This window comes from Rhincodon typus, chromosome 41, assembly GCF_021869965.1.
Source record: "Rhincodon typus isolate 14 chromosome 41, sRhiTyp1.1, whole genome shotgun sequence".
NCBI lineage: Eukaryota > Metazoa > Chordata > Chondrichthyes > Orectolobiformes > Rhincodontidae > Rhincodon > Rhincodon typus.
In genome coordinates this window covers 7,091,451-7,103,998 of record NC_063372.1, presented here as the reverse complement: position 1 = coordinate 7,103,998, position 12,548 = coordinate 7,091,451, and the positions used below count along the sequence as shown (strand labels likewise).

The following is a 12,548-nucleotide window of genomic DNA, read 5'->3' as shown; positions in this document are numbered from 1 at the left end:
CATGCTGATCTGTAATTCTTGTTAGTATAACATTCTGCCCCTCACCATAGTGCACGTTGCAAAATCATATTCACTGTAACCTAAATACTTTCCATTCTAGTCTTTTTCCTGCTTTGCAATGCATCAATTTGTAAAATTGTGTCTTTTTTATATAATAAGATTAATGAGGAAGCAGTGCACGTGCTTTTGTGACTTCTTGATCAGACTGCTTAAAGAAATGAGTGCTCTGGGACTGCTGTGTTTTAAGCTTGTATCAGTGTTCAGTCTGTGAGAATGTCATCTCTTGTTTACAATACAATGTTTACTCATCTGTTTGTGGAATTTGAACAATGAGGAGGGAGTATTGTTTCATTGACTTCCCTTTAGTTTGGTGTACCTTTTATCCTATTGTGGTTCAGCCTCAATATCCAAATGCCCTTTATCTAATAAGAGTGAGCCTTGGAATTTCATTTTAAGTCTTGCATTTAATTTTCTGATTATCAACTCTCTAAATTTGCTGCAACTTTCTTTCGAGCGAACTGAGATATGCTCCCAGAATGAGGCCTTATGTGCAGTGAAGTGGGGAAAGGTCACGTTATTCTCGTGGCCTTGTGTGGTGCCAAACTTTTAAAAGATACACGGTCATAGTATTTTTACCACCTCATTTCAGCGTGGACTTATTTGTATGTGGATTTTGAGCTATCTTCAAAAAATGAGGATGATGGCACCTGAGGTAGGTAATTGGTATTTGTTGTGCTATGTCTCAATTTCATCTTTTAGCAATGAAGATTCTGATATTTGACTTAATTAAAAGTAATTTTATAAGTGTGCAAACTTCGAAATTTATACTTTCCATATTATTTGTAGGTTAGCAGAGATTTTTTTTCTTAACCTTCCATATCTGACAGGAAGCGTTCTTTGGAAAATCACTGCTGGACAGCAGTCGGAAGGTTTGCCTCAGTTCAGAGGGTTTCTCTGACAGTGAAAGCACTGAGTTTCCACAAGCCACGCCTCAAGCGGACTCGGCACCTCAGCAGAAGGATTTACTTGAGGAAAAGTGTGATGGAGCCCATGGAAAGGGTGAGGGACTTCATAATAATATTGATGCTTATTTAATTTTTTTATGCATATATATAACAATTTTGGGCCCATGCACATATTGTGAAAGATGAAAACTGATCAGTGTAGCAAAAATCTATAAATCTGAGCTTGTATTTTGTTCACATTGAGTTTGATCTGGGTCTACTTTTGAAAGAATGGGATGTAGCACAGGGTTGTACTTCCTGAATCCTCCTCAGCCTTGCCACCAGGCCTTACCAGATGAGAGTTTGCCAGGTTTTGGGAGATAACATGTTGGGGTCAGCATGTGAGTTTTTAAACAATTCCTTTCTGTACTTCTGCCCCTCTTCTGATGTTGTACAAATGCCAAATTCTGATGATGATCCTCAGTGGGTTATCCAACCGTGGGGTTGTGGCACCTGTGCAGGCAATTGTAGAGTGTTGGTGATCATTCTTCTTGTCTGTCTTCTTGAGCCAGTCTTCCAACTTTTTTGTCTTTTTTTGACAATCTATTGTGTCATGTATACAGGCCAACTACTTGTGGGTGCTGGACCAGAGAATGCCAGATTAGGGAGATGCAATCTGTAATCATGTGAAAAGTACTTTGATTAGCCCAGCCTAAGAACACATAGAACATAGAACACAGAGCATAGAACATTACAGCGCAGTACAGGCCCTTCGGCCCTCGATGTTGCGCCGACCTGTGAAACCAATCTGAAGCCCATCTAACCTAAACTATTCCATTATCATCCATAGTAGCTATGTTCTTGAATATATGCGGAGAGATCGAATGCAGCCTTCAAAATGACTACAGGTGAAGGAACACTGGTGTGTGGGTAATCTGTTAGAACCAGCATAAAAACAGGAAAGTAAAAATTGACCAGTAACATCTGACGTACAGGAAGATTTTGGTTGGTGGAAGATCAGTCATTACAGTCTGGGGTGCTTTTCTGCTGGCATTCCTCAGCGAAGTATCATTGGCCCAGTTGTCTTCAGTATACTGGCTCAGGATGCACAAGAGCAACTCTCTTAACTCTTTTATAATCTCACTGTGAAGGCTAAGAACAGGAAAGCTGTTCTTGCATTCACTACCTAATACCATTTTAGGAGCACTATAGCAATCCAAGGAGAAGACCCAGCAGCTCAGTGCAGATATGCATACGCAAGCAGTAAACCCAGATGATTTGGTGTAATCCATATCACAGGAATAAATAAATGTAAATGATTTTTGGCACCACTTGCAAATCCGTCAGGACAAATGGCATATGCCTGAGGCTGTAAAGTGTGATTAGAGATTAAATTTGCGAAGTGCTTCTTCCTGTTGTCATTGAAGAATCCATGAACAAAAAGCAAGATTCTGCTAAATTGGACCTGAGTTAATTTTATACCTATTTACAATAAAAAGGATGATGGAGCAATCTCAGGTCTTATAGATCCATTAGCCTAATATCAGTAACTAACTAGCAGAATAAAGTTCCCAATAGAAGGCTAAACTAGCTCAAGACAGTAAGTATTCCGGGTAAAACTTTGAGGTGGTAAAATAACTAATGGACTTAGAGAGGAGTTAGAAGGTTGAGTTTGGATTATTGACTGCTCCAATGGTCAGTTGAGACCACTAATGTTTCTAGTTTACGTAAATTATTTCAATTCAGAAAAATAATACTGATTGGTAATTTATTATGACTTTCTGAATGATGCCACTGAAGTACAATCAATGGATTAAAGCAAAATAAGCCAGTGAAAGTTCCTTTTAGTATCTGACTGCTACCAAAATGTAATTTTCCTTTATCAATAACTATTTTCCATTAATTCTGGCAGCCCCTGATGCAAAGACAATCCAAGCCATCCCAGAACACAATGGAGATCCAATCCCTGATGAACAGCCTAAAACTGAAGAAACACAACCAGATGGAATGGGTGAGTAGGGGGCAGGAGAAAATGTACCTGTTTATAAATTCTGTTATTTTGGTAAATTCTTAACCAAATGCACTATTACAACACCAAACTCCATCCTTTGGTTTTTGTAACACCCTGAAATAAATCCAATGGCTGTTTGTAATCCAGTAGCAGCTCAAAATTCATAGCTTGCACATCGTGCACTTGTTCTATTGACTTAAATTCCAAATTCAAAGGTAACTAATTTTGATTACAAAGTCCAGTGGGCTGTTACACTATTTCAATGTTCCGTAGAATAGTGGGACAAGGTATCCAGCCAGAGTATGGTGTGCGCACTGGTATGGGAAGAAAAGCCATAGTGCCACCATGCTTCTAAATATTTATTTAGAAATAAACATTTATTTCTAAAGGTCTACGTCCATATGTTTGTCATAGTTGGTCATTGAATGATTTTGTCTTTACTAGACTTTGAACAAGGCAGCTGTTTAAACATAGCATATAGCACAGAAAAATCTAAAAGGGCAGTTATCTGTTTTAATGTAATTAAAAATAGTATACTGGATGCCTATTTCCTTTCGTCCATGCTACCACTGTCAAATCTACAAATTGTTGTGTCCTATTTTTCAAATAGAAGTACAAAAAACCCAAACGCAAGCCTTGATATGTACAAGTTTCTCCAGCAGTTGAAAATAGCTTATTTGATGGGAATCTAATGAACCTTACAAATCATATAACCTACAGCCTAAAGAGCAATTAAAGTTTAAGCCAACTAGTGTTTACTTGACAGTATTTAGACCTTTTGGCCTTGAAGGAATGCTACTTAACCTTTGAATGATACATTGTGACTTGTATAACACAACGCTGCTTTTATAAAACATTGTAGCATCCAGCCGAATAAACAGTGGAAGGTTGTAATGCTGTATAATTAGCTTTACTATTTAATGCAGTTATACTCTTGCAGTACCCTTGTGCACACTTGGAGGTCAAGAAGCCTTGGCTCTGCCAACCTGTGCTTAGCTTTCTCGTCTTAGGTAAGTGGGCTGTACCCCTGCAGGAACTGTACATAATTCATACTGGACAAACAGAAACCCTACAGGTGGTTATAGAGTTTCAGCAGCATAATTTGAGTGAAATCTCTACTGAACAAAAAAGAAGTTTCTGTAGTTTCAATCCTGATTCACAAAAAGTCGCAAATAATTGTGAATGACTTGATGTAGAAGACTCCCTGACTTTGATTTCCGGGAATCTCACGGGCAACCGTAAATCCACAGTCTCAAAGCTGCAACAGATGTAGATACTTGCACAAATATAAAATTAAAAGCTCCCTGACCTGCAACTAGTCATCTAGAACAGACCAGGCAACAAAAATGATTGAGTGAGTTCATGAGTCGTAAATATGAAAGAAGCAGCTTAGCAACACACTCTCTTTTACTAATGCGATTGTCTGGCTTAACTACCTGAATGTAAAATTATTGTTGCTGTACATATACATCAGCCATAATAAGCTGCACTGAATTTAGCACTTATTGGAAGTGTTACCCAGGCAAACTTACAGATGGTTGGTGTGGAGGGTGACGGGCAGTAGAGTGCCCAATGAGTGCAGTCTTGTGAAGAAGGAATTGAGGCACACGTGAAGTTAGTAGGAAAGAAGTTTTGTTCTGCCTCTGCTATTACTTTTTGTGGGAGTGCATGACACTGACATTGGGCGTCTGACATAACAATTGCTCTGTTCTGCATAAGTAACATCACTTGCCTTGATCACCAGCAATTGTCATTTAGTTTTTCCATTTGGCTTGCTTTCCATGTTGTAATTACACTTTACTTACCTTTCATTAGGTCTTCGCTTTTGGTTTCTGTTAGGTGGTGTTTTTGTATACTTAGCTCTGAGACCTCTCAAATCAGTTTACTCAGCTGCTACCACTCCGACCATTGTTCATCTCCCCACCACCACCACCACCACCACCACTATCCTCTGCTAGCTGTGCAGAGAGAGATGTGTAAAAGGACGAAGGAGAGAAGCTGGTGCATAAATAAGTAAAGCTATAATGGGTGATGCTGCAAGTGGGTAAAGGGTTTTTGAGTGGCCGGGTTAACTGGGTGAGGAAATGAGGAAGCTAAAAGGGAGAGGGGAGTTGTGGAAAATGGTATGTTCATGAGAAACTCCAACATCTCTATGAAAAACAATCTTTGACTGAAACACCTCAACTTACTGCTCATGCCCTCACTCACTGACACTCCGTGTAAAAGTGGCCACCTCTCTGCATGCACATCTTTACTCACCAACTGTCAAGCCCCTATTATGAAAACAATCTTTCTCTCTCTACTTCACTCTTGTGCTCTTTTCTATTGATTACTCTTCCCATGCTCCCATTTTCACTGGCTCTGTCTTTCAGTTGGGCATGTTTGCTCGGATGCACACCAAAATTAAAGATAGCATTTCTTCAGTATGTACTTGACATTTTTCAGAAATTTAGACGTTACATCTATAAAGAGATTCTCCAATTGGAATTGTATTTTTATAAACAAATAACCTTTTCAATTTGCATTCATTTTTCAATAAGTTAAATTGATTACTCAATTTTGCTTCATTTACATTCTCAATCGCATCATGTGAAAATAGCATTCAGTTGTGGATTTGTAGACTAAAAATAACATTGACAGTACTTTGCAATAAAGACACAATTTGATATATTCAATGTTGCTCATCGATTCTTGTGCATTATTAGAGATAAAATAGCTTATCCTCAGACTTGACGTAAGTAACATAACAGGAGGGGTGTGGTGTGTGTGTTTGCTAGCAAATCTCCTGTCAAATTCTCCTCTAGTGATATGTAATTCTATGACACTGGGAACTTTTTCAGGAAGTGGATATAGCACTTGCACTTTACATTAAAGAACCAGGGAGAAGTGAGGATTTTATTTCTCTGAGAGTTGAACATGTGAGCTGAAATCTTCTGCTTGAAGAGGTGGTAGAAGCAGATATAATCATACTTACAAATAGAAAAATGGGTATATACTTGAAATGAGAGCTATGGGAAAAGTGCAGGGGAATGACTAAGTGACTTTTGACATGTTGGACTAGATGGCTGCTCCCTGTGTTACATCCTTTTATAAAAATGTCGGTCTCACAACTGGTTTCGAACATACATACCACCATGTCATAAACAGGCTACAAATGATTTTTTCAGCTGTTACCTTTTTTCTGTATTAAAAAGGGCCTAGTGGAAATACTGTAACCCCTTTAAGGTTGCCAACTTCTTCAGTCAACCAGTTAACATACAGGGTAGCAAATATGAGATAAGTAATTTTAAAAATATATCTTTATTGAAAATTGCGAGCTCTGTTGGAAGTATACCCCGGTGTTGTGTGAAACAAAGTCCATTTATGACATGTGCTTTGAGTTATTGTCTGCCCTTGATACCTCTGACTGGTCTTGTGAGCAAAGCCACAGTAGATGTATTTTTATGGGGGAGGGTACATAGGAAAGAAATTTCTCCCTGCCGCCTACTATCTTGTTTAATGTGTGCTTGCCTGTCTCCAATCCACGTGCTGATTTCTGTCATATCTCTCCTCTGCTTCTGGTGCACTTACACTGATCTGTCTGCCCTTTTAATAAAATTCTTGATCAACCTGTAATTTGTTGCCTTGCGCAGACTCCTAAAGTGTGTTGGCTTTCTGGTACTTGCTATCAATGTCATTGTCAGAATTAGTGACTGACTAGATGAACAGCAAAATAGAATCAAGAATGTTCAGGACATGTTTTTTAAAAAAGGTAGAAATGATATTAATGTCACAGCAATACAATTGAGGGAGTTTGTTCAGCTCATTTTCATTTGTCCATTGAGAAGAATTAAAAATTGCATCAAGTCATCCAAATACCTATTGATTTTTATGCCTTTAACAACCTGATCTGGAAGAGCTTTCCAAGTTTTTCTTCGGCTCATCCAATCTTAAAGAGGGTTTGGTTACAATCAAGTAAAAGCAATAAATAATGAAGATGAAGAGGAATTAATGAAATGTAATACCAGGTAGCCCATGCCTATCCTGCAAAGTACTGTATTTTTGTTTTATTAAATACATTTCTTTTAAAACAAGGGAAGCAAGCCAGTCCCTTCATTCTGGAAGTTTCTGCTCTGGAACAGTAACTTAGGAGCAACTGTAACTATTCTGTAATTGACTTACAAGAATTTACAAGCGTTTATTTATGTATTTGTCTGTTCTGCCTAATTCCCCACAGTGTTTGTGGGTACTGACTTGAAAAAGATAGGCCAAATTAGTAACAGCTCCACCTTAGCAGCTAACCATCGCAACTGTGCTGTAGATTACTTAAAGCAGTGCCGTAGGAGATCACCTTGTAATTTGTTTAAGCCGTTGAAATGCTGTATCTTGTGTGTGCCTCTGCTAATTCACATTTTCTGAGAAATGCTGTTCTAGAAATACAGAAATGGTGATCTAGGAAAAATTATAGTTTTTCCCAAATTTCATAAAATTTGGTATGAAACTCAAATGAAATGAAATGACAGATCCCTGCAGTAATCTAACTCGAGGTGACTGTTGGAGAAAAACCTATTTAATTTGATAGTTACAAGTCTCATTCCTAGTTGTGTAGATGCACCCATATTTGGAACATTGAGAGAGCTAGATAATGGACCATATTTTCTCCCTCACTTTTTTATGTTGTTTAACTTAGTTGGAAAAGTGCACAAGCTTGTGGTGAAACACATCAAAGTCCCTCTTCCTCCCACAATGGTACAATCCTCATGGTGAGCTGAGTTGAAAATTTAACACACCAATTGAATTTGAGTGAAAGCAAAATGCTACGAATGCTGGAAATCCGAAACACACAGAATGCTGGAGAAACTCAGCAGGTTTGGCATCATCTGTGGGGAGAGAGAAAGAGTTTAAAGTCCAATATGACTCTGCTTCAGAATTGAATTTGAGTGATGGGTTAGAATATGTACCACCTCAGTAATGGTTTGAGGTCAGTAGGTTGGAACAGTAATATTATACAGTAGAAGAAAGTAATATTAATTATATCTACTTATTCCCATTTTCTGTTCATGCTTGAACTTTGGTTTGTTTAGAAACCATATTCTAGTCAATATTTACTTCAGTTGGTAGTGTTTCTCTTTCACGTCATTACACATGAATGCTTTACATTTCTTTTAACCTTTTTTCTTGGGTGAATTTTTCCAGAATTGTTTCAAGTTATCAAACTACCATGCTGTCTTTTTGATTGTAAAAGCTAGGCTATCTTTCTTTGTTCATGCAACACATCAGGACCTTTGTGATTGCATTCTTAATTGATGATTTGGCTAGGAACTATTTACATAGTCCATTTATTGTGTCATTTACAGGTATATCTGTGGATTTGGTCCATACACAATTTGGTCAGTCCATCGCACTGACCACCCAACTAATTTTTAGAATCCAGGCTTTCTGGCTAACATGATATCTGTGGAGACCCTGAAATATTACGGGTCACTTTGAACTTTGTCACAATTCTTGTTTGCTTTGAGCCATGCACAGTGATTGGGCTGTGTTATTATGTTGTAGAGATGGTTGTGGAATTTTTAGGTTGGAAAGGGTTAAATGGCTTTTGCTTGCCACTGTTCAATTTTTTCCCTTTTTGTTTTTATTGTACTTTTGGGTTTTTAGGTTTCGATCTCAGTCCTTTCCACGCAGACAGCTCCCTCTCTCCCTTTGGTAAGCAGTCAGACCCTCTCGCCACTCTTTGCGTGTTCACATGTTAACATCAGTAGTTTGTACCTGGGTGCTTGTATGTCTGCTTGCGTCTTCATAGAGGATCTTCACATGATATCACCAATCTATTCAGTGGGTTACTGGGCAAGTGCTAAAATTTGTTTTAGCAATTGTGAACGTAAAAGCCAATAAAGATTTTTTTTGCTTTCCTGCCTTTCAATTCTTTTGAAATTTTATCAGTAAAATGCATGTGAAAATCAGTTTGCATCCACAAACTATCTCAGAAGTAACAATTGTGATCTTGGCTTGTCCTGCATAATATTTTATACCTAATCAAATATTTGTATTGTTGTAAAGGTATAATAATTTGAATAAACCATGTTGAGGCACAGGAGCTTTTCCAATGACTCTTGGTAGTCTAAGCATGCATAAGTCATGTCACTGATTCTTGGTTCAAATTCCACCTATGGTAATAAGCCAAGATTTGCAAACAATGAATTTTGTTTGCACCTCCATGTTTATTTGTCAACTGATTTGATAATTTGTTCAAAAGATTTCCAGTCTGTTTTAAAAAATAATTTACAGGAGTTCTTGATATCCAAATTGATAAGTGAAACATGTGGTACATGTCTGAGCCTTAACAGCCCAAAGGCTTCCAAATATGATTTCTGGCCTGCATGGACTAAGTTGACCTTAGTTTTGTTACAGTATGCTGTCACAATATTCTCACTTCTAATCACCGTCCATTGCTCCCAACTCCCCACCCCCGTATCAAGTGTGCACGTGCAGATTTTGAATGAGGCCAGCATTGGGCTTGGCTATAATCTGCAATGTTGAATAACCTGCAGAACTTCAGTGTGGAAAATGGCTACCTGGAATGAATTGCTGCAGGGTTGTCAGCACTCAGAAAGCTATCTCAGCAACTGTAATTTTCCATTAACAGAGGAGGGTGAAAATTCAGTAATGAGATTTTTTTTTTAAAAGGGCCATACAATTGTGTTTAGTATTATTTGTACAGAATTAAGTATGTTAATGGATCTGGAGACTTGATTCAATCATACCCCAGCCAAGCCATGTACAAGGAACTGAATTGGTTCCTGTTAATTGAAATTGTTGACACTCCGCTAATGATCTGTTTATTTTGTTGTGTCCTGCAGTATTGAGCCATGAGATGTTGTCAAGATTGTAAAAATAAACCTGGAGCTCAATTAAAGTGATTATTGCAGACCTTCAATATAACTTGTGTTGACTGTTGCCCGATAATGCTTTCTATACATTATGGTGGCACAATGCATATTTTCTATTCAAATCTTTATCACTGGTCCAGTGCAAGTGGACTTTTTGCTTTGCAAATCATTGCCCATCAGAGGAAGCTGTAAAACCTTGAACAGTTTCACACAAAGGTTTCCCAGCCTATACGAAACAACTAGGGTAGTCATAGAGTGGGATGAACTGTTGAACACTGGCAATTAGGTACATGCACAAAGAATTGGACTCCATGATCTATTCATAATTCTAATCCTGGGAGAGTTTGGAAAGCAAAAGTTTTTTAAAATGAAAATATAGTGAGGTATTATTTGTTTTGCAATCTAGCAGGTTTAGGACAACCATATGTCTTGGGTCTGCTAAATTCAGTTGGGGATACCCCATAAGTAAAGTACTTCACAGAATGCAACCACAGCCAGTAATGTGGAAACAGGTAGCTGTAATTCTCTGCGCTCCAAGCTCAAGGAGGATGTACAGAGCTCAAGGATTAAGTAGGGAAGGAAGTGCAGGAAAATCAAAGTTAAATTGATTATCTGCTTACATTTTATACTTATTTTTACTGCTTGCCTTAAAAAAAAAAAAATTGCTTTTTCTTGTGTGGACAGATTGTGTCCAAGTCTTCTTGTATAATGTCTGCGTCTTTCTACCATCATAAATTTGGTTTTACCAATATCGTGACTAATGGTGCACCCCTCCATGTACTATTTTTCTGTTGTAACTGTAAAGCAGCTTTGCCCACAAAATTGACCCTGACCTATTACTTCACCTGAAGTTGATAAGATTTGTGCTGAGCTTGGTCAGAGATATTGAATTGCTGTTTCAGAAAGTGATGGCCAGTTCTATATTAAAACTTGCACACCAAACAAAGTTCCAAATTATGCCACAAATTCAAGATGCAAGTGGAACTGTGTGAAACTGCTGGTACTCTGCAGATGTTTTAGATTAACTCAATATTGACATGCCACATTGCCAGTATGGTCAAGTTCAGCTTCCTGACATGCACCATTTGTTAGCTTTTTGTTGATGCATTTTTACCGATCTGGTTCGAGTACTGCAGCTCTTAACACTCTCTGGTGTTCTGTGTTATAGATGCTACACCAAATACATTCTCCCTCCTTATAATTTCTGACTGCTCACTGGCAGGTACAAGATAATCCAATTCAGTTGTTAAAGTTAAGTTTAAATCGGTGGTATTTTTATCAAAGAGTATTGAGGGATATGGGCCTAATACAGGCATATGGAGCCACAGATCAGCCATGATCTTATTGAATGGCAGAGCAGGCTCAAGGGGCTGAATGGCCTACTCCGACACCTATGTTCCTATCCTCAAGTGTGTTAGAATTGGTAAAAAGTTCTCTTTCAAAGCCCAAATATTCTTTAAATTTAATTCATGCTTTCCAGGAGTATTGAAAATGCTTAGCTCTGTGTTCTTACCATGTAGAAAATGGACCGATCATTATTGAAATGAGACTCCTTGGACTCTACATTTCTGATGATTTCGCTGGTGTTGAAAGCTCACTAAAATTAAGACCATAATTTTAAATAGAATTCTCCAACTAATTTTAGTATTTTTTTATCTCCTGAAGGCAATGTTTGAAGGGGGCCAAGTGCTTTCCAGTACTTAATCCAAGTGACCTCCATTGATTTGGGAGCGTGATATTGGCATTAGCAGTAAACTCTATTGATAGTTGGTGTCTGCAAGCACTGACATCACTTATAACACTATCAGACCAGGAATAATGCTTAGGCCCTCTGATCTGCATAGCTGTTACCCACCGCCTTTACCAACTGAGCCATTGAGAGGCGCTTTAGCTCACTCTCTTTAGATTGATGTTTAGAATCACAGAGAACTATAAGTTCTGAAGCTTGAATTTTCTCTTGTGAGCTGAAAATAACATTCAGAAGCAACTAAGTCATCCAATACCAGCAGTGTATCTAACCAGAAGCAGTGCTTATTGCAGTGTGATTTGGGCATGGTCTGTGTTTTGTTCAACAATGAATAAAAGATGACTTACTATGTGTTGTGCTCCAGTTTGCATTTGAATAGGAGCAAAACTCTAATATTTGGTTGAATTAGATAAGTGGGTCGAGGACAGAAACCTACTGCTACTTAGTTGTGTGTGTTGGCATTACTTGGTTGTGAATGTTCTCGCTACTAGTCATGTTGGACTGCTTTGAGTCTGTATTTGTTGTTTTATTAATTTCCTGCCAATAGATATTTCTTTAAAATTGTTTTCTGCCTTTTCTTTGAGAAAGAAAAGGAAGTTGGTTATGTAGACCTGAAGTTTGAGTAGGCAACCAGCAATTTTTTCCATTCCTTGCTTTTTGTGTTGTTAAATTCCACTCCATTTTCACAACTTCGCAACTGCTAAAAATTTTGTTCAGTAACTTATCACAGTGCTCCTTTCTTTAAGCTGGGATTGACATCTCATCCGTTACGGATGAGCTTTCAGCCAATCATCCAAATGAGAGCTCAAAGCGAAATCAGCCTTTCAGTGATGTTCCAGTGGATGGTGCCCTCAGCTCAGATCTTGACAAGATTGTTACGGAAGGTAGGTCTAAAAGTGTTGTGTGAAAAAGATCATGGAGGGTAAATAGTGAGAGTTGCTTTTGGGGATTGATAAAGCTGCGATTCAAAAATTGTG

General features: G+C 38.1%; 1 protein-coding gene across 1 annotated transcript in view; it reads left to right on the top strand.

Moving 5' to 3' along the window:
* Nucleotides 1-12,548, top strand: part of LOC109924474 (histone-lysine N-methyltransferase 2D-like) — a 143,392-nt gene that overhangs the window by 57,376 nt on the left and 73,468 nt on the right. Inside the window, 5 exon segments of the mRNA XM_048618858.1 lie at nucleotides 760-842; nucleotides 888-1,059; nucleotides 2,857-2,955; nucleotides 8,593-8,640; nucleotides 12,318-12,455. Coding sequence (XP_048474815.1) covers nucleotides 760-842; nucleotides 888-1,059; nucleotides 2,857-2,955; nucleotides 8,593-8,640; nucleotides 12,318-12,455 — 540 coding nt within the window.